This window comes from Miniopterus natalensis, chromosome 18 (assembly GCF_054644295.1).
Source record: "Miniopterus natalensis isolate mMinNat1 chromosome 18, mMinNat1.hap1, whole genome shotgun sequence".
Taxonomy (NCBI): domain Eukaryota; kingdom Metazoa; phylum Chordata; class Mammalia; order Chiroptera; family Miniopteridae; genus Miniopterus; species Miniopterus natalensis.
Window position 1 is genome coordinate 6,262,895 of NC_142098.1, and position 21,771 is coordinate 6,284,665.

Below are 21,771 nucleotides of genomic sequence, written 5' to 3' on the forward strand. Positions count from 1 at the left end.
TCACTGCCTCAATTTCCCCATCTGGCCAGCACAAGGCTTCTAGTTGGAGATTGCTCCTTTCCCTTACTTTGGCTGGCATATGATGGCAGGCACAGAATGTCCCAGGCTTGTCCCCTCCCTCAGTGGATTTTTGATTTATGAACATTCCCATTGTGCCTCTCCAGGGCCCCGCCCGTGCCGACCTGGGGGTGCCAGCATGAGTAAGTCTCAGGCTTCAACTTGGCCCAAAAGGGAGTGAGACACATAAACAGCCAATGGGAATGATGCAGAGTCACCCAGCTCCTGTGGCTGCTGCCCTGAGCGTCTGGGAATGCCCCGGGTTTATAGAGAAGCAGGCGCCCCTCCTCTTTTTCCATGCCTCTGTCCTTTCACTTTCATGTTCACCAGCCCAGGTCCCCAGGGCAGACTCTGCTGAGAGATTCTCTTTGTTGCTTGGGGACCCTCCGAGGGCTTGAATCTCTGAGAGACCATTTCCCCTCAATTCCCAGAGCCCAGAGGCTGAGGGCTGAGCTCAGAGCAAGCCATGGACAGAGGAGACAGCATGTAATGTTTGGTGGTGATGGAGGTGATGGCCTGGGGCAGTTGGGAAAGGGACAGTGATGACTGGGGCCTGTGCACCCATGAGCTTTGACACTACTTAGTTTACAGCATAATTTTTGTTTTGCTTGGTCTGGGCCCTTTATAGCAGTGTTCTGGGTCTGCCTCTTGGGGTAGCAGAGGGTTACCTACACAGGCATGGGCTCAGGGCCCCTGTGGGGAACTCAACTACAAGGGAATTAAATGAATACTTCTGGAGTTTTACGTCTTGGGTTCAAATCCACCCCATCTGCCTGTTAATCCCTGTATAGGTCATCTAGCTTCTCTGTGCCTTAGTTTTTCCATGTGTAAAATGGGGCTCATCACAGCATCTACTTCAGAGTGGATGGAAGGGGTAAATGAATTCGTGTAGGAAACTGCTTAGGATAGTGCCTGGTACATTGTAGGTGCTTAATGAATATCAGCCATTATTGAAGAGAGGGGCTGTAGCCTAAACCCAGCCAGTATGGAGGAGCCCTCTCACACTGCCTCAAAGAGAATTCATTTCCTGATCCTTTGGGAGACATTACTCTTAATATGGGTTCAAACTGTTTTAAACTTCCTAAGCCAGGCCTGAATGAAGTATGGAAATGGGAGCCGGCGTCTTGATTGAACTTCTGCCTGCTTCAAACTCTCTGTGGGACCTTGAGCCAGTTTCTTTCCTTCTCTGGGCCTCAGTTTCTACATCTGTACAATGGGGAACTTGGATTGGGGAAAGTCTGAGGGCAGAACCGTGGCCAGCTTGGACTTGGGGTGGACTGACGGGCCCCTGCACTGCCCCGCTCCCCCATGCATGCCTGCTCCTGAAGGCGTCATGCTGACCTCCCTCTCTTCCCCAGGCTGTGAAATGGGCACGCAGGAGGCTTTCCAGGCACAGAGGAGCCAGCTGGTGGAGCTGCTGGTCTCGGGGTCCCTGGAGGGCTTTGAGAGTGTCCTGGACTGGCTACTGTCCTGGGAAGTCCTTTCTTGGGAGGACTATGAGGGCCTCAGCCTCGTGGGCCAGCCCCTCTCCCACGCTGCCAGGCGCCTCCTGGACACTGTCTGGAATAAAGGCGCTTGGGGCTGTGAACAACTCATCGCGGCCGTGCGGGAGGCGCAGTCTGACAGCCAGTCCCCCACACTGCGTGGCCCCTGGGACCCCCACTCACCCCACCCGGCCCGGGACCTGCAGTGTCACCGGCCAGCCATCGTCAGGAGACTCTACAGCCACGTGGAGGGCGTGCTGGACCTGGTGCGGGCCCAGGGTTTCATCAGCCCCTATGAATGCGAAGGAATCAGGCTGCCCATCTTCACGTCATCCCAGCGGGTGAGCAGGAGTCACAGGGAGAGGGGCTGCTTAGTGGCTAAGACTCATTTGTCTCGGTGAAGTCCGTCCTGTGGTGAGGCGCCCGCCCTGGGCTTCCCCTAAGGAGGTAGCCAGCGGGTGAAGTTGCTGCATTTTAGTATCACCCGCTTGTGATGAGAGGACCGCTGCCCGGTGGCCCGGGGCTTGGATACTGGAGCCGGGGTGGGGCAGGCTCCGGGCTTTCTCTGTGTGACTGCAGGCCTCTCCACGGAAACCCTCCTGCCCCAATCTCTCCCGTCTCAGCTTCCTCATTTGTAAAACTGCGGTGAGGTTCTTGGAAGAATTCAGTGAGCTGATCTGTGTAACACATAGAACAGTGTCTAGCCCATAGTAAGCACTCAGTTCCTTTATCATAATATTTTATACTGCGCACATCTAAGGCTGTTTGCAACGATCAGCTCAATGGCTATAAAAATTCATTAAATTAAATCTGTTTAATAATAAATATAAATGAATATAAGCACACTGTACACTAATATAGTTTAGACGCCCACATAGGATTTCTGATATGAAATTACATTGTGTAATTTCATATGTTATGGTATAAACGTGCTCCCACCACCCAGGTGAAGACTAGTACCTGTGTCCTTCCTCAATTACAGTGGCTCATGGTGACCACTGGCCTGACTTCTGTGTTAACTGCTTCTCTGCTTTACTTTATAGTTTTAATACCTTATAAAATAACCCCCCAAATAATGTATTGTTTTGTTTTGAAAATGGAAGAGCGAGCACAGACGTAGCTGTGACAGGAGCAAGGAAGCTCAGGGTCTCAGGGCCGTGGTCTGGGTTTCCTTTCACCGAGAGTCATGTGGGCCCCGCCTGGGAAGTCAGTGGGCAAGGTCATAAGTGAGTCCTGGGAAATACAGGGTTCACTGCAGCTGGCGGGTCTGGAAGGGCGGGTGTGAGTTGGGCTGGATGTCCCCCTTTTTTTTTTTTCTAAGTTACCCACTCTTTTAGTGGGCTTTGAGAGGGAGCCAGATTGGACGTGTGTTGAAGTGTTGATTTCACCGCCCAGTACTGTGTGGCCTTCTTTAAACTCACGCGGCTGTCTGGTTGTTTTTCTGGCCTTGTATTGTGCTGCAGGGGAGATGCCTATGAAATCGCAGTTATCAGCAGACACCTTCCCACACAGATCCATCAGCCTTTCTGGAGAAATAATGACTTTTGCTTTTTCCCATAGGCAAGAAGGCTCCTGGACCTGGCCACGGTGAAGACCAATGGGTTGGCCGCCTTCCTTCTACAGCATGTTCAGGAATTACCAGTCTCACTGACCTTGTTTTTCGAAGGTATGTATGTTCTTCTTAGTCCATCAGAAAAGGAAATAAGGGCTGTGCACATTCATGGTTGGGAGCAAAAGCTCCGGAGTGAGAGATGTCAGTTAGGATCCCACCTACTAGCTGTGTGAGCCTCCCTAAGACGCAGTCTCCTCGTTTTAAGGATGACACCGCCACTGCCTCATTGGGCTATTGGGAGGATTAACAGCATCAATGTGCGTAATATTAAGGTTAGCTCTTATTATTTCCAGAGTGATCATGGGAGCTGTGTATTGAGGTACACACTCATTATGTGTACCAAAAAGATACGGACACACTTTGAAATAGGGCTGGTCTCTCTTTTACTTTTAAATTTATTTTTCAATTACAGTTGGCTGACAATATTACATGAGTTTCAGGTGTACAACCTACTAATTAGACATTTATATACCTTACGAAGGTCTGGAATCTCTTGATCTCTGCAACTCAGCTATTCACTACCAGAAGCTCGAGAACCAAATGGATTTAGATAACGTTGTATCTCTCATTGCGCAGGGTCACCAGCCCAGCTCAGGCATCCTGCTCCGTGCTTTGTTTACAACCTCTGTCCCCTGAGAAGCCGGTGTTGTTTTCTCTGCTTTCCAGATGTGAAAACTGGGCAGGAGGTCCAGTGAGGAGGTAGGGGAGGCTGGGCCTGATTTTAGACGGTCTCCAACCATGCTTTCTCCTTTCTTGGGACAAGAGGTTATCAGCGGTAAAGAGAAGACATGCACCTGGAGCTCTTTGAGTCTTGTTCCCTGGTCTCTGTAGGGAAAGTCACTCTGTCTCTGCATGGTGCTTGCAGATGGATTTGCCACCCTTGGCCCTGCTCTCTGGGCCATTAGCATGCCCATGGGAGGGATGGCTGGAAGCCTATGCTTGGCACCTGGGTGTGTAGCCTCTCACCTGAGAATAGAGCACAGACGTCGGTGCACGTGAGGGGATGCACAGCCCAGAGCCAGTGCCCGCTTAGCCCTTGGTGAACATTTGTGTCATTACTAAGCTCCACTGGCTGTTCATGCATTGTAACACCATGCCACAGGGCAAGATTCCCCAAGGTGCCAGCCCTAAAGGTGACAACTGACATCGTTTGTTTTTAAAATGAGAGGTAAGCCCTGGCCTGTGTGGCTCAGTGGTTAGAGCATTGGCCTGCGCACCCAGGGGTTGTGGGTTCGATTCCCAGTCAAGGGCATGTACCTCAATTATGGGTTCACCCCCTCCCCCCTGTCGGGGCGAGTGCGGGAGGCAGCCAGTCAATGTGTCTCTCTCACATCGATGTTTCTCTCTCACTCTCTCCCTTCCCTTCCCTCCTTTCCATTCTCTCTGAAAAGCAATGGAAAAAATATCCTCAGGTGAGGATTGACAAAATTAAAAATTAAAAATAAATAAATAAAATGAGAGGTAATTTTTTTTTCTCGAGAAGTTTGCTATCATTGGTGGTAGATGGAAAACCTGCATGGAAATCAGGGCTTTAGGAACAGATATATTTTGTGGACTTTGTTCAGTGCTCTTGGTATATCCAGAGGGCGTTAAGAGCCACGGTCATCAGCTCTGGGAGCAGAACAGGCACAGGGCATCTCCTTCCTGTGACTAAATCCAGCTTGTGTGTGCTGAGAGCGCTCTGTGGAAATTGCTTGCTAGCCTTTGGGCTGCGAACAAATGGGCCCGAGCTTGGTTGGGGACAGTGAGGCCGTGATGGGGTGAACGGTGCTCTGAGGTCTCACCAGCCGGGCCTCCAGACCACCACTTGCCCATTTCCCGAAGGGGGAACTATGCCCCGACAAAGAAGTGGCTGCTCAGGTATTAGGATGGTAAAGGAAAAGCGGCAACCTTGTGGACACAGCCTGTAAGTGGGACTCCAACTGCAGGGGCTGGGCGCAGAGGATTAGGAAGTGGGCCTCCATCAGGAAATCTTGTACAAGTACTCGGCCCGGGCACCCCAGTGACCCCGAGGGCTAGGCCCACCCAGATAATCCAGGACAATCTTCCCATCTCGAGGTCTTTAATCACATCTGTCTAGTCCCTTTTGCAAGCAAGGTGACAGTCAAAGGTTCCAAGGATTAGGATGCAGACATCTTTGGGGGGGTCATGATTGTGCCTACCACACATACTACTAATAATCATAATAAATACCATTTTTGTGAAAGTTTGCCATGTGTCAGGCATTCTTCTAAACTCTATTTTATCTCATTTCCTCCTGAAACCATCCTTCAAGATGTGGATTTTCCCCATTTTTCAGATAAAACTATCGAGGTCAGAAAAGTGGCTTGCCCAGGCTGATGGGGGACCCCGCTTCCCAGGTTTGAAGCTCAGGTGTGTCTGACTTCAGGAACAGGATCCCTCAGCCCTCACACCTTCTGCTTCCCTTTAGAGAGATTCATCTGAGGCTGAGTAGTGAAGGGACTTACCTGAGGCTGCTTGGGCATCAGAATGCAGGTCTGCTGACTCAGCCCAGTGCCCCTTCTAACCTGCAGCGCCTCCTGATGCCATTAATAATAACAGCATTCAGTTATGTCATTTGAGCATTTATTTTGTGTTGAGCACTGAATGAAGCCCTTGGCATGAGCTATCTTAATTGTTCCACGTCAAAACCCTATAAGGCAGGGACTGCCATCTCTCTCACCTTACAGGGGAGGAAACTGAGGGTGAGGAAGGTTACATGACCGTCCTCAAAGCCCACGGCTCCTGAGTGGAGAGCCCGCTGGCTGTCCTCCCACCTGTGACGTCACACCGCCCCATGCAGCCCCCTCCCCGCTCAGCCCCACTCCACTGGCCTCTCCCTGTCTTGCAGACACAGTGTGTAAGAAGTACCTGTCCAAGCTGAGGACCACGGTCTCCGCCCAGGCTCGCTTCCTGAGCACCTACGATGGGGCGGAGAACCTTTGCCTGGAGGAAATATACACGGAGAACGTCCTGGAGGTCCGGACGGAGGTGGGCATGGCTGGACCCCCCGAGAAGAGCCCTGCCACCCTGGGCCTGGAGGAGCTCTTCAGTGCCCGCGGGCACCTCAATGAGGACGCGGACACCGTGCTGGTGGTGGGCGAGGCGGGCAGCGGCAAGACCACGCTCCTGCAGCGGCTGCACCTGCTGTGGGCCGTGGGGCAGGGCTTCCAGGAGTTTCTCTTTGTCTTCCCATTCAGCTGCCGGCAGCTGCAGTGCGTGACCAAACCCCTGTCCGTGCGGACGCTGCTCTTTGAACACTGCTGTTGGCCTGACCTCGGGCAACAAGAAGTCTTTCAGTTCCTTCTTGACCACCCCGACCGTGTCCTCTTAACCTTTGATGGCTTTGACGAGTTCAGGTTCAGGTTCACGGATCGTGAGCGTCACTGCTCTCCGACTGACCCCACGTCCGTCCAGAATCTGCTCTTCAACCTGCTGCAGGGCAACCTGCTAAAGAATGCCCGCAAGGTGCTGACCAGCCGCCCGGACGCGGTGTCCGCGTTCCTCCGCAAGTACGTGCGCATGGAGCTCAACCTCAAGGGCTTCTCGGAAGACAGCATTGAACTGTACCTGAGGAAGCGCCACCAGGAGCCGGGTGTGGCCGACCGGCTCGTCAGCCTCCTCAAAGCGACCTCGGCCCTGCACGGTTTGTGCCACCTTCCGGTCTTCGCGTGGATGGTGTCCAAATGCCACCGGGAGCTGTTGCTGCAGGGCACGGGGTCCCCGAAGACCACCACGGATATGTACCTGCTGATCCTGCAGCATTTCCTGCTGCATGCCTCCCCACCAGACTCAGCCCGCCACGGCCTGGCGCCCAGCCTGCTTCGAGGCAGGCTCCCCACCCTCCTGCACCTCGGCCGCCTGGCTCTCTGGGGCCTGGGCATGAGCTGCTACGTGTTCTCGGCCAAGCAGCTGCAGGCGGCGCACGTCGACGGGGAGGACGTTTCTCTTGGCTTCCTGGTGCACACCAGAAGCGCCGTGCCCGGGAGCGCACCCGCCCTGGAGTTCCTGCACATCACTCTCCAGTGTTTCTTTGCTGCCTTCTACCTGGCGCTGGGCGCTGATGTAACGCCGTCCTCTCTCAGACACCTCTTCAATTGTCGCCGGACAGGGGGCTCGCCGCTGGCCAGGCTGCTGCCCACGGTGTGCGTGCAGGGCTCGGGGCGCGAGGAGGGCAGTGTGGAGGCTTTGCTGCAGGAGGCCGAGCCGCACAACCTCCAGATCACGGCGGCCTTCCTGGCGGGGCTGCTGTCCCGGGAGCACCAGGGCCTGCTGGCCGAGTGCCGGGCGTCCGAGAAGGCCCTGCGGTGGCGCCAGGCCTGTGCCCGCTGGTGTCTGGCCCGCAGCCTCCATAAGCACTTCCACTCCATCCCGCCAGCCCTGCCGGGCGAGGCCAAGAGCATGCACGCCCTGCCGGGCTTCGTCTGGCTCATCCGGAGCCTGTACGAGATGCGGGAGGAGCGGCTGGCGCGGGAGGCTGTACGCGGGCTCAAGGTCGGGCACCTCAAGCTGACGTTCTGCGGCGTGGGCCCTGCCGAGTGCGCTGCCCTGGCCTACGTGCTGCGACACCTCCGGCGGCCTGTGGCCTTGCAGCTGGACCACAACTCTGTGGGCGACATTGGCGTGGAGCAGCTGCTGCCTTGCCTCGGTGTCTGCAAAGCTCTTTAGTGAGTGCTGGCGGGCGAAGCTGGTGGGCTCGGTGGGGGTGCTGCCATCGAGGTGCAGGTGTGGGAACAGCTGCCGGGGCCCAGGAGTTTGGGCCCAGCCCGCCCCCCTCCTGCGCAGCCCCAGCTGGGTCCCTTCCCCAGTCTGGGCCTTAGTTTCTGTTGTTATTTTTAATATTTGTTTCAGGCGTACAGCATAGCGGTTAGACAATTGTGTACTTTACAAAGCGGTCCCCCAGATAATTCTAGTTCCCACTTGGCCTGGGCCTTGGTTTAGATAGATGATAATGATAGCCATAATCCGTAGGACAGCCCGTGTGACAGGCATTGTGCCTCACACTGCCCAGAGCGACTTATTTATCTGCACGGCCACCCTGGGCTGTAGCAGGGGCATTCTTTTTCCTATTATCCTAGCTTTGAGGCTCAGAGATGTGATGTAACTTCTCCAAGGTCACACAGGAAATGGCAGAGCTGGGAGACACAAGTCACACCCCTCAGGTCACAAGTCCCCGCTCCCCAAGTCCCACAGGCAGCCTGTCTGTGGATGGGCTCCAGAGGCTGCCTGACAACCTTGAAGCCATATGCAAAGTTTTGTGTCATTTGTGTCTGTGTCAGGAACTGCCCCAAATCAGAGGTGACTTGTGCCCCATCAGAAACTTTAAAATCCCAACAAGGTGGGAGTTTCAGGACCCCAGAAAGAGAAAATGATTGTGGAATTTCACCTGAGCTTTTATTCCTTATGTAGCGCTGGGTCCAGATGAAGTTTTGATATCACTCATGCCGCCTTCAGCCCGTCTACAGGTGTGAGGCCCTCCCTTTGGGAGGTCGCTGCCCCAGCGCCTGGGGGCCTCTCTCCTTGTCTTGGGCCAAGTGAGCGCAGAGGGTGTGCCCAGGTCTAGCCACCAGCCCATTGCAGGTTCCCCAACTTCCCTTCTTGCCTTGAAAGGAGATGTCCTGCCCCTATTTATAACCTCTGAGAAAGCAGAAGTTATAAGTTAATGTTGAAATCTACTCACGTCTCCCTGGTGACTTTATTTGGCCCTAATCAAGGGACAGACATCTCCTGGAACATATGAGGATGACATACCTTCTCTAGGCCAAAGCAGCAAGACTTTCTTCTGCATGGAGCAAACACACAGATGGCTACTAGAAACTGAAGGGGACCTTCGTCCCTTACATAGGGACTGTTGGCCCAAGTTTATAAATAGGATGTAACAATATGGCATATAGAGTTAATATGTGTATATCATATAGTTAATATATATAGTAAATATGAATATATCAGGAGGAAGAGATGACACACTTAAATTGGGTGGTTAGAGGAGAGTTTAATAAAGGGAGTATTTTCAAAGGCTTTCGTGGGTGTTAGGAAGAGCTAGTGAGGGCTGCTCAGGATCAGAACATCCAATGAGGGATTCCAGAGCCTGAGCTATTACCCTTTAAGTCAGGGACCCCCCAAGTTTGTCTGAAGATGAAGAGTCATGCACACAGTTGTTAAAATACCCAGATCCCCAGGCCCCACCCCACACACGCCAAATGCCAACTCCAGGTGCGGGGCTGGAAAGTCTTTGTTTTAAGGATGCTTTCCAATCCTGTGATCAGGTGAGCCTTGGAAACACTGACCCAACAGGCATGTCAGGGGCAGGGCCTGGCCTGCAGGAGTGATGTCATTGGGGTGAAGTGCTGGACAGGGCCTCACTAACCACAGTCTACATGCAGGTTTTCCAAAGTATTGGCCACTCTTGTCTAACTGGTCTACCATGTGCTCACCCAGCTGCCCAGCTTCTCTGCACCTTTGCCACGTGCCTGCTCCTTCGCCCTTGGAACCTTCTATGAGGCTGCTCTGATTGCCATTTCCCTTTCCCAGAGCTGGAAATGGTGCCTCGGACGAGGTCTGTGACTCCCTGAGGAGTGCAGTGTTCTTCAGCAGGAGCTTGGGGTCCCCAGTTGCTGAGCCGTCCCCCACACAGTGCGTGACATCAGCAGCCTGGCCAGCGATGGGAGAGTCTCCCTCTTTTCTAGGCTGTTCCCTCTTTGTGGGGTTTCCTGCAAGCACAGATGCTGGTGCTTTGGGGAGGAGTAAAAGTCTGTTTTAAGGTTTTGCTCATTTTTTTCCCCTCTCATGAACTCTGTTTTCAAGTTTATTTATTTGATGTTTTTTAGCCTGCGAGATAATAACATCTCAGACCGAGGCATCTGCAAGCTCGTCGAGCATGCCCTTCACTGTGAGGAGCTGCAGAAGTTGGCGTGAGTAGGGCTGGGCCATGGGTGTTGGGCCCTGTGTCCTCAGCCTCACTCCTGGCCATGTCCTCAGGGAGCAGCTTCAAGCTGTGATGGGCTGGACAGGTGTTTGCATGGCTGAAGGATGCAGGTGACTTCCGTCCTGAGGGGACAGGCTGCCCTGGGTTTGGGTGGTCGCTGTCCGCTGTGCATGTCTCCATGTCTCTCTCTCTGAATTTTCCAGTTTGTTCAACAACAAGCTGACCGACGGCTGTGCACAGTCCATGGCCAGGCTCCTTGAGTGCAGGCAGAACTTCCTGGCGTTGAGGTGAGCCTCGGCCTCTGTTCCTTGGAAGCTGTCTTCCTCCCACAGCTCCATCAGCGGAGTCTGGGCTCAGCCCTGGCTCGGCCTGTCCTGGGTGCATCATCTCCTGGCCGAGCACAGGGGCAGGGTCTGCTTTGGGGCAGGGCTGTGCTGTGGCCTCCCCAGCGAACCCTGGACTGGCTGTGCTCAGGGCTTCCTGCCCTTTGACCTTTAACGCCCAGGGCTGGAGAGGGTTTGCTGGCCCCTTTCCTTACCTGTGTCTGAGAGTGTTACTAGCTCTCTGGGTCAACAGATTCCCTGTTGAACTTGAGCACGTGCTAGGGAGGAAGGCATGCTGCAGTCACTTGCCACCACAGGTGTGGCTGTCAGGAGCCAAAAAGCTCTCAGAAAGTCCCTCCGCTGCTTGGACGGTGCAACAGGCGCGGGGTTTGATCTCCAGCCGGCGAGGTCTGCATGTCTGCTGCCCCACCCTCCTGGCCTCAGCTGGTCTCGCCTGTGTGACACCATTGCATCGCCCCTCCAGCTGGTCCCTCGCTTGGCCTGGCTCCTCTTTCTCTCGGGGCTATTCTTACCTCCTGGATTGACAGGCAGTGAAAGAAAAGGTGAAGAATTGCCTGCATTCATCCTTTCTACCCCCTGCACTAGGTTTGGGGACGGGAGCTGCCATTTTTAAACTGTTGACTATGTAGCTCAGTCTCAGGCAGGGCGCTGAGGCCAAGGCCAGAGGTGCCCTTCCGTGTGAAGGACTCCCTTCTGCCTCCATCACGGTGGCTGTGGCCAGGCCTGGGCTGGCCCAACCCCAGGGAGGGCTGTGGGTAGCGGATGGTGGAGGCCTGGGTGTCTAGCTAATAGAGCACTGTCACTCAGAGCCTGGGCTCTGGAGCCAGGCCAACTGAGGTCTGAACACAGATCCCTGCAGTTTGAATCCCCGTTAGCTGTGTGACCTTGGGTCAGTGCCTCTGTTTCCCCTTCTGTCAGATGGAGATAGTGATAACAGCCACCTTCCCAGGAGTTGCGATGATTCAGTGAGTTGAGGTTCAAGTACACCCTGTAGTAAGTACTTTACACAGTGAGTGAAAGATCACAGGAATCACCTAAGTTCTCAGCACGCCTGTCCATGTCCCGTTTCCGAGGAGGGAGTACTTATGCAGTTGATTTATTGGGAAAAAAGGAGAGGAAATGGGTCTGCCCCAGGCTCTCTGGAAACAGGTGGAGGCTGCTGCAGCAAGGTGGAGCTGGAAGGCTGCAGGGGGCACGAGGCCTAGTGGGAGGAAAGATATGACAGTGAGTCACCCTCACTCCCTGGGAAACCACCTTCTAGGACTTCTTCCTCCTGTGGCTCTTGCCCGTACCTGTCACCTGCTTTGCAAAATAGCCTACCCGAACCCCCCTTCCCTTTGCTGGTGGAAAATGGATTCTCAAGAGCCATTGGGCAGGCTCCCGCAGCCAGACAGCACACACAGAGGCTGGCTCCCGTGTCTTGCAGACAGGTCCCCAGAGCATTCTGTCCCGGTTTCTCTGTCCAAGCCACACTTTCCCCTGCAGACCCGGGTCTTCGGCACGACCGGATCCCACATCCCAACTCTCTCAGCCTCCTCTGTCTTCCCTTCCAGGCTGGGAAATAACCACATCACCGCCGAGGGAGCCCAGGTGCTGGCCCAGGGGCTCCGGGCCAACACCTCCCTGCAGTTCCTGGGGTAGGTTGGATTCTGGGCCCCCGGGCCGCGTGGAGGGGTTTGGGGCAGGTGGAACTTTTGAACCAGAAGGCCCCAGAGGCACGCGGGCTCCAGTGGGGAGGGTGAGGCAGGGAGACAGTGGGTGGCCCCTGGCTGCCCGGGACTTGCTTTCCACTTGATAAACAGGAAGCTCAGGATGTCAGGGCTGGGGGAGGGCAGTGCCACAAGGTGGCAGGAAGCCTCGGGTTCTTGCTTCTCACCTGTGTCTGTACATGGGAACCACCGGGCAGCTTCTGCAGAGCCACTGCCTGGGCCCCACCACAGACTAATTAAGGGAACTATCTAGAGGCAGGGCCCAAGGATCAGTAATTTTCTAAAGCTCCCAGAGAAGGTGCAGCCAGGTGAGGACCACGGAAAGAGAAAGATTAGGGGAAGGCTGGGGAGGGACCAGGTCCTCCAGAGCCCCTGCTTGCTGGAGGGATGCCAGGCCTGCGAGTGGGGGCGGGAGTCAGGCGGGCTGGGAGGGTAGTTCCCCAGACCACGGGGCCCCAGCGTGGGGTTTCCTGCTTGCTGGACACAGCATCAGCCCCCAGCAGGCACAGGCACCTGTGGGTACAGTTACCAGGAAGCAGGTCTGACCTAAATGTCAAGGAAATGTCACAACCATGTGAATTGTCATTGGGAGTGAGTTTCCCGTCCCTGTGGGTGCACCCTGGGTGGGCTTCTGCTGTTCTGTGAGTCTGATTTTAAAGCAGCTGAAAAATCTGAGTGAAGATTGGCCATCCCTTGGAAAAGATGGAGGGAGGCCACTTTGCTGGGAGCTAGGAGCCCTGCTGAGACCTTTCCGGGACTGGGGTTCCTGCCCCTCTGGCTGGGGCCATGGAGAGGAAGGGAACGACCAGAGAATGTCTAGAACACAGAACACATTCTCGCCGACACTATCTGTTGACTCTGTTGACCTTTTCAGGTTCTGGGGCAACAAGGTGGGTGACAAGGGGGCCCAGGCCTTGGCGGAAGCCTTGGGTGATCACCAGAGCTTGAGGTGGCTCAGGTAAGCTTCGGTGCCTATCCTGCGGTTGTCACAGGGAGCCAGCATGAGGAGGGAGGAGCCTGGGCAGGTTCTGAAGGTCTTTGACCTTCATTTTTACCCCCCTATGTTAGGCAGTGGGATGCGAAAGAAAGACCATGGGATTTGGAGTTAGGGCGCTTGCATCTTTCTAGGTGACTTTGGGCCTGTCCTTTCCCCTCTCAAGGGTCTTGATCCCCTATCTGTAAGTTGAAGATGTTAGGCTGGAGCGAGGACATTTTACCTCAAGGACCAACCTTAGTCCAGTCCCAGTGCTGCCCAGGCCACCGAGTCGGGAAGGGTTCCAAGGCTGCATGTGGCCTTGATGGGAAGAGCACGGTAGCCCATTACCGATTCTGACCTGGAGCGGATGGGAAGAGGGGCCCTGCGTGCTGTGCATTCTGCCCTTCAGGGCTTAGCTCATCTCTGAGGTCCCTCCTGCTCTGACATGTTCTCGCTCCTGATCACATCCAGCCTGGTGGGAAACAACATTGGCGGTGCGGGTGCTCAGGCCTTAGCCTCGATGCTGGAAAAGAACACGGCACTGCAAGAGCTCTGGTGAGTCTGGGGGAGCCCTTGCTTTGGGGGGAAGGTATCAGCCTCTCTTCCTTCCCTGGCCTGACCCGGGGAAGCGGTTGTGTGGGTGAGACAAAGGTGTATGACTGAGTGATGGGGCCACCGCGTGCGTCTTTTCGTGTCCTGGGGGATGAGGCTTACGGGGCCCAGCACGGAGGGGCTCCCTCTCTTCAGTCAATGCACTTCTGGGTTTGTTGGTTTGTTCGCTGCCTCCGTGTGGCCTCATGGTTGCGGGCACAGGTTCTGAACCACGTGGCTGAGCTTCAAGGCCGGCTGTGATCTTAGGCAAGTTCAGCGGCAATCTCTGAGTCTTAGGTTTCTTCCAACTAGAAAACACTTCTGTAAGAATTAAATGAGGTGATGCCTGTAACGAGCTTGACGTGTGTAAGTGCTTCATAAATGTTCCACTGTGGCAGTGACGTGTGGCTGCTGCTGCTACAGCCGCTATGGTTAACTGTAACTTACTACTAACAATGTGCCGTCACTCAAAGTGAGCGGGGTGCCTAAGAGCACCACACACAGAGTCAGGGCCACCGTGGAGGGTGGGGTGGAGTTTGGGGGAAGTTGAAAGATGAACCGTGAATCAAACTGTCACAACGGACCTGAAACTCATTCCAGGTGTTCCATCCTTTAGATGCTACCAGTCTAGTCTTCTTAGGACATGCCCTTGGCGGTTCCAAATTATATCAGGCAGTTAAGACGTTGATTTATCTAGGAAGCCGAAGGGCACCAAAAGCTCTGAGCATTGGGATATAGTGGCTGGGCCTTGGCTGTTGGCAGGGCTCGTTGGTTCTGCCCATGGACCACTGTTCCTTCCCTGGTTGGGTTTCACCACCTGGAATTTCTCGTTAGAGGAGCGCCTCGCTGTGAGTGCATCAGGTATAACCTCTGTCGGCTGCAGGTGAGCGAAAACCACCGTCTACAGTGGCTTAAACCAGTAAAGGATTAATTTTTCCACGTGCGAGCATTCTGGACGTAGGCAGCATAGGGCCCGTGTGGTGGTGCCCCAAGGCCAGCGGGGTCTGGACGCTCTCTGTTCCATCACATCCTCCGTCTGTGGCTTCACCCTCAGGGTTGGTGGCCTCATGATCACAGGAGGGCTGCAGCACCTCCAGCACTCGGTGTGTATTCTCAGGAAGGGCAAAGGCACAGCCAGCCGGGCTCTTCCCTTTTAAGAGCATTCCCAGGAGCCCACCTGTCGACTTCCCCTTACGTGTTCCTGGCATGTGGGTGCCCCTTGGCCCACCCTGGCTGCAGTGGAGAGTGGGAAATGTCGTATTTGTTGTTGTTTGTTTGTTTGACCAAGCACATGGCTGCCCCAGACAAAATACACTTCAATTAATAAAAAAGAAAGGGAGGATGGATTCTGAGTCACTGGGACAGGAGGGAGCTCCTCACCTAGTGGAGAATTTGGGCAGATCTCTCTCCCCAGGATGTCCCTCACACCCGCCTTCTGTGGTCTCACTTTGTTTGTAAGTGTGGGTTTTCAGATGTTGGGCTTTCTAAAGGGGGGGTACAGCCCATCTGCGGGGATCTTGTCTTCCATAATGAATGTTATTGCATCAACGGAGTCTTCTCTCTCTTCTTCCAGTCTGGAGGAGAACCGTCTCCAGGATGAAGGTGTCTGTTCTCTCGCCAAAGGACTTAGGAGAAATTCAAGTTTGAAAGTCCTCAAGTAAGGAACCTGCCCGTCCAGGGGAGCCGGGGTAGTAGTGAGTGGCATGGGAGGGGTGTTTCTGAATCAGAGGCCTGGGTGGGTGCCCAGCCTGCCTAACTCCCACAGCCTGGCCCGGCTGAACACGGCTGTATTGCCCGGGAGCCCCCAAACGCAGGAGGGATTCCAAGGCAAGGTGGTCCCAGCGAACACTGGTGACAGAGCCGTGAAGTGAGGTGGGAAGGGGAGGTAACCAGTAACAGTGTGTCACCAAGCCTGGTATCACTGAAGCTAACAGGGCTCAATCCCACTGGCAGTGGGGCTATTTGTCCACCAACTGTCTGTCCTTTTGTTGAAGTGAGCATGCTTCCCGAGTCAGGAGCAAGGCCTCAGGCAGAGTGGGGGTCTTCCCAGCCAGCAGCCATCAGAGCTGGAGGTGACAGCTGAGGGGACATGGCTGGGCTGCCGACAGCAGGTGCTGTGGGCCCCTCCCATCTAAAGGCCTTCTCTGGCCCAGGCGAGAGAAACCTTGTGCTGGTCACCTCCAGTGGTTTCTCTCATGTTACGCGGGCAGGCACCTTGCTTTGCTTGTGAGGGTGTTCATCTGCGCATGTGTGGAGACGAGAAATGTTTTGGGCTCCCACTCTGTGCGGCAGAGTTTAACATGATAAAAAGGATGGGGCAGGCCCCTGCTCACCCCGCTCTGAAATTCTAATGGGAGACACAGGTAACGAGCAGGTAAAGACATACATGTGAGCGGTAAGTAGTAGTGAGGGCTCTAAGGAGAACTTGAGAGGCGAAACAGAGTGAAGAGGGGAGTTGCTGCTGCTCGGACAACACCCCTCTGAGAAGATGGCTTCTGAGTTAGAACCCGAATAACAAGCAGGTCCCTGCCATGCTGAGTCTCAGGGACGTGTGTCCCAGGTAGACAGAGCAGCAGGTGCCAAGGCCCTGCGGCAGAAACAAGCCTGGTGGCTTGGAGAACAGAGGAGGGCCTTTGTGGTGGTTCTGTCGGAGGGTGGAGGGGGCAGAGGTGGGGCAGTGAGCTCCAGGGGCCTGAGCCGTGGGAAGGATGGGGCTTCTTAGGACACTGAGATGCCTTTGGAGGATTTTAATGAGGAACTCACGTGACCTGATTTACATCGTAGAAAGGTCATGCTTGCTGCCTGATCAGAACGGGTAGAATGAGGGGTGATGTGGGGAGACCAGGCAGAAGGCTCCAGGCGTCTTCCAGGCACAGATGGAAACTTGGATCAGGCTGGTGATGTGGAGGAGGCTGGTGAAAGGGGCCAGGGGCTCGTAGTGTCCTGCAGGTCCAGGGGACACTGGAGGCAGACTTGGCGGGCAGGGACCCCTCCCACGTGGAGATGGATGGCGGATGGGAGCGGGAGTCCATGACCGCCACAGGCTGTGTGGGTGCTCTCTCAGGCTGGTGCTTCCGAAGGACACCGGGCGTTACAGATGGCTCCTTTTGCTGGAGGAGGGTGGCATTTTCCCTGGCAAACGTGGCCCGAGGGACACTGTTGCCTTTAGAGAAAGGCAGACAGCTGCCTGTGGGAGAGCAGCTGCTTTGCTGCCAGCCTGCCTGCCACTCTGGCAACGCTTGTTTGTGTCTCTTTGAGGGGTGATGCAGTTGCCAAATGTTTGGGGAAAACACTTCCGCTCATCACATGGGGGAAAGTGGGCTGGGAGGCGGGGGGTGTCTGAGCCGGGACACCAGGCTTTGAAGACAGGAGGCCTGTGGCGATACCTGCTTTGTTACTGACCAGGTGTGGATGTGGCGAATGCGCGCTCTCTCATGGCCATAGACTTACCCAGTCGACCCCAAGGGGTGCTAGGCGGTGGCAGCAGCGGTTGTCCCATGCGGCCTTGGCATGAGTCTTATAATTCAGCATCACTGAATTAAATCATCCCTCACTGTTTCCCCATAAAAAGATGCCTACGTCCTTTTTTTAACCAAACTGCCAAGCGTTGGTTAGGAGTGCAGGCTCCGGACCCGGTGGCCTGGGTTTGGACCCAGCCCCACCATGACCGGCTGTTGCTCCTTGGACAGGGGCCTCGGTTGTCTCAGGTGTGAATGGGGGTAATTATCGGACCCTCATCATAGGGTTTTGAGCAGGGAAGGGTGTGGTAAAGAGCTGGCACATAGTAGGAGCTCCACCCAATGGGCAGTTGTTATTCACAGCTTTGCCTTGGGGCCAGTTTCTGAGAAGTTCTGCATTTGTGGAGGAGGTGGGAGGCAGGGAGTGGAGATTATCTAGCAAGTGAGCTATGAGCAGGTCAGCATGGGGACCCCGGGGCTCTTCCCCTGCTGTTCCCACAGAATGACACTTCCCTTCCTCATTCCCAGCCTCGAGTTTTCTCTGTGCCCCCCGGGGCCCCAGAGGAAATGTCCCTGTTCAATGATTGTTTTCTATCAGTTAATCACGGTGCTGAGTGGTTTAGAATAAGCCCTTCTCTAATTCTTATACTTTGAGAAGTGGGCACTCTTTCAGGTCCATTTAGAGATGAGGAAGGTGGGACTAATTTGCTTGAGATCCGGAAGGAAGTGGTGTAAGTCGGACTTGGACCCAGGGAGTCTGGCACTAAGATGCACACACTTGGCAGCCATGCTGTAGCACCTTCCCCAGGGAGCAGCCACTTAATCAGATAATGAATCTGAGAGTGGAAGAGAGAAGCGTGCATTTCTCCTTAGGCACTGCACCTTTGGTGATGAGCTCATCGGGAATCTCAGCAGGGGAGGGACATGTCCAGGGGGCCGGTGGGCTTGGGCAGGCTGACCAACTCCCAAAGCCTCCTTTAATTGGAGAGGCCCAAGAGGGCAACCCAGCATCCTTGACCCTCACTGTTGCATCTTCCTCTGCAGGCTGTCCAACAACTGCATCACCTACCTCGGGGCAGAGGCCCTCCTGCAGGCCCTTGAAAGGAATGACACCATCCTAGAAGTCTGGTAAGGGCCCTGGGCAGGCCTCTTTACCTCTCTGAGCCTCAGTTTTCCAACCTGTAAAATGGGGTGAGGGGAGAGAGGAGCTTAAGAATTTCTAAGGCCCCTCTTGGCTCTGACACGTGGTGGATGTAGTTCTTGTCTGGGAAAGAAGTCTTCACGTCTCTGAGCAGGGGCCAATTCTTTTGTTTTTAAATAATGAGTATTTACTTGGAAATAGCTCTGTTCCAGGCAGGAGTATGGAATGTGGTTGAAGAGTAACAGAGGAAAGAACTCAGCTCCTGCCCTCCTGGGCATTATATCGGCCTTCCCAGGTCAAGGCCGTTGAGTCAGACCCTGTGTGACTCTGGGTGGTTATTACACAGGGTGGACACTGCTGTACAATGTATCCAAGTCTTTATATTTAAAAGCCATGTTCTTTCACGTATTTGGAAAAAAACGATTGAGGCACAACTTCAAAGATTTATCTTCCTTTCCAGGAATGTAATTATCACTCAGATAGTAAGTAGAAAGGTCCCGCTGGTTTAACGCATTATACATGAACGTCACCATATATGCTTCAGACTCTGAGCTGGGAGCCAATACAGGGCTCCTTGACACGATGGGATTATGTCCCAATAAACCCCCTGTACGCTGAAAATATCATTCAGTCGAAAATGCATTGAATACACCTAACCGACTGACCACCACAGCTTAGCCCAGCCCACTCGGACATGCTCAGGGCGCTTACATTGGCCTCCAGGTGGGCACCATCTTCCTGTTGCCCAGCCTCCCGAGGGGGCATCCTACCACAGTCCCTGGTCCAGAAAAGGTCGAATCCAAAGTATGGCTCCTACTGAATGCCGATCGCTTTCCCACCTGAAAAATCAAGTCGAACCATTGTAAGCTGGGACCTATCTGTATTTTAAAACTAGGAGATTCCCCCATAAAAATCTAAAAAAAACCTGGCAAGCCTGGACCCCCAGTGAAAGTGCCAGTAAGGAAGCAGAGTAGAGGAAGGCCAGACCCTGGACGGGCAACTGCCCTGGCTGACCCAACCCTCCTGGCCTGCTGTCCGGGACCAGTCCCTCGGCTGCTGCACGTTACCGGCCTCCTCCCTGGGAGTTTGTGACCCGCTCTTAATATGCAGACTCGTCCCTCCCCCGAAACGCATAGCAAGGCGGTAGATATCAAATGATGAAGTTAAAAATAAAGACTTCTCAGATTTGCCCTGTGATGGAGAGAGTCTCTGTCCGATTGTGCAATCCCCATATCCTGTGAGGTCCGCAGGGCGTGGGCGCAGTGTGGGGTTTTTAAAAAAATCATTGCATAGCCCTAAGGAATGTCACTCTGTGTCTGGGGGGAACAAGCCCGCATCAGGTTGATATTTTAAGGGTTCTGATGTTATTTGCTTCCTGTTGGTGGAGCTGGGGAAGGGGGGCATGTGGCCGTGCTTGTTGCATTCTCGACAGATTCTGCTCTTGCCTTAAAAAGAATGGCTGGCTTTGGGGAGTCGGGCTGGCCGTGGCCAGAGTGGACTCTGAGCAGAGCCTGGTGTCATCATGCCCAGTGACTCAGAGCTGTCCTGGCTGGCACAGGGAAGAACCCTCAGGCTGCTCTCCCGGGAGCTGCCGCTGGCTAAGGGCAGGCCATCCCACGTAGCTTTGGGAGGTTCAGCTGCCGTTGGGGAGCAATGCTGTGGCCCTGTCCTCACTCTGACTTCTCATCGCTCTGTCCCCTGAAGGCTCCGAGGAAACATGTTCTCTCCTGAGGAAACTGAGACGCTCAGCCACAGGGACAGCAGACTCCTGCTTTGACGTCTCCGGGCCCACGCTCACTTCAGGCTGGGGGGTTGGACCCAGAAGCTGGGTCACATCTGCGGGAGCCCGTTCGGACAGAGCCCCTGGTCCTGCCCAGGCCAACGCAGTAGGTCACCTTTGTTCTGGCAGAGAAGGGGTGTCAGTGCCCTTCAGAGGGGATACTCCAAAGCCTACTGTGGCCATCGAGTTCTTCCCACGGTTCAACCTGTGGGCTGGAGAAATGTGCAGCCCCTCCTTGTGGGGCCGGCCTCCAGCGATGGGACGGTCAGTGGACCACGAAGGTGACTGGGTGCCTGTTGGCGTAGAGACCTGGGTCCCCGTGAGGAGCTCCTTTCCACGCCCCTCCCGATGAGCGGGCGGCTTTAGGAGAAACTTTCTGCCATGTCTCAACTCATGGGCCAGCCATCCAGGCTGCTCCCCACCGTCTGGCTCCTCTGCTCATCTTGGACCCTGCAGGGGGCATTTCCTCTGTGGTTGAGGATTGGACATCAGTGTTCTCAGCTTTGATCGCTCCCCTTCCCCTGCACAATGGGAGGGACTACAATTTGCCCTGCTCTCCTTTCTGGTCCTTAAGACATTATTGGGAGGGGACACATGACAGCTATTTAGTCCCCAAGGTCGTCTAGATCTGCAAGAAGAATATGACCCTACTACCGCTGGTCTCACACGTGAACTTTTATTTCAATTATTCTTTGGAATCAACTTCCTATCCAAATGCAGCTTTGGAAAAAGCAGTCTTTGCCAGGATTTGGGATGGCCCCACCAGGTCTCGGGGTGATGCCTGCGAGCTGAACTCTCACAACAGACTTCCAAAATGTACTCCTACGAGTCGGTTCTGGGTGATTTGTGCCAGGATGCTTTCAGATGTAAAGTTGTGGGTCAAAAGTTTACAGGGGCAAAATCAAAGGCCCTTCCTTATAAAGCAAATGTCTTTCTGGGTTTTTCAGAATGATGCGAACTCTCAGGTGCTGTGTGAGTGTTACTGTTTTCAACATTGTTATTTGTGAAAACTAGTTACTATTTATCAACCACTTTGTTTTATTCTCCCAAGTTTATATTTTTATGAAACACACACACACACACACACACACACACACACACACACACACACACGACTAGGAATTTTATGCTGTACATAGTCACAGAGAAGAAAACCCTGGAGTTACCCAAGCTGTCTTCATTGTGACCAAACAATTGCAATGTTCCTGCAACTTGTCAAATATTAAAGCACAATTTTCTACTTAAAGGGGCGAAATTATGTTTTTGACCAGATCATTTATTGCTTAAGGCAAAAGCAAGTCTTGGAAATAGCCCTGCCATCGAAACATATTGGGCCTTGGCTTGGCCAAGTTTAATCCGCGTGACATTGAGCTGTGCCGGACCCTCGGGGTGCCCTGGCTGAGAGGCCCCAGCCCCCCTCCATTCTCCCCAAGTGGCTCCAGGCGCCTTTTAACAGAAGGATGGAGAAGATCTGGGAACAGCTCTCAGCCAGCAGCCTCCCGGTAGGCCTTGTGGAAATAATTCGTAGCTGCGTTTAATGAGCAAGGGCTCAGGTGGCCGCTTACCAGAGAGAAGCCCTCTTTGAAAGGTCCTGAGTGTGCCTGGCTCGTTAAATGCGGCAGCAGGCCCCTGGCGCCTGCGGGTGAGCGTGTCGGGGGGCTCTCTGTCGGGGCGCTAGGCTCTGTCCAGACCAT

The 21,771-nt window shown here is 54.3% G+C and overlaps 1 protein-coding gene and 1 non-coding gene across 2 annotated transcripts; both read left to right on the forward strand.

The window, feature by feature from the left end:
- Positions 1 to 1,420: 1,420 nt before the first annotated feature.
- Positions 1,421 to 21,277, forward strand: NOD2 (nucleotide binding oligomerization domain containing 2). Its single transcript, XM_016205006.2, has 11 exons — positions 1,421 to 1,882; positions 3,102 to 3,207; positions 6,005 to 7,820; positions 9,981 to 10,064; positions 10,282 to 10,365; positions 11,976 to 12,059; positions 13,006 to 13,089; positions 13,579 to 13,662; positions 15,272 to 15,355; positions 18,201 to 18,284; positions 20,002 to 21,277. Exons 1-11 carry the CDS (start codon positions 1,424 to 1,426, stop codon positions 20,072 to 20,074), a joined length of 3,042 nt encoding a protein of 1,013 aa, XP_016060492.2. The 5' UTR covers positions 1,421 to 1,423; the 3' UTR covers positions 20,075 to 21,277.
- TRNAR-GCG (transfer RNA arginine (anticodon GCG)) lies at positions 4,332 to 4,405 on the forward strand. The gene has a single exon. It is a non-coding gene; the product is annotated as a tRNA-Arg (tRNA).
- Positions 21,278 to 21,771: the final 494 nt, after the last annotated feature.

Excerpts from the sequence above, each read along its gene's own strand:
- NOD2 (XM_016205006.2), top strand. The coding sequence starts at position 1,424 with ATGGGCACGCAGGAGGCTTTCCAGGCACAGAGGAGCCAGCTGGTGGAG. Across the intron at positions 10,366-11,975 it reads CAGAACTTCCTGGCGTTGAG|GCTGGGAAATAACCACATCA; the intron begins GTGAGCCTCGGC and ends CTTCCCTTCCAG. Across the intron at positions 13,663-15,271 it reads ACGGCACTGCAAGAGCTCTG|TCTGGAGGAGAACCGTCTCC; the intron begins GTGAGTCTGGGG and ends CTCTTCTTCCAG.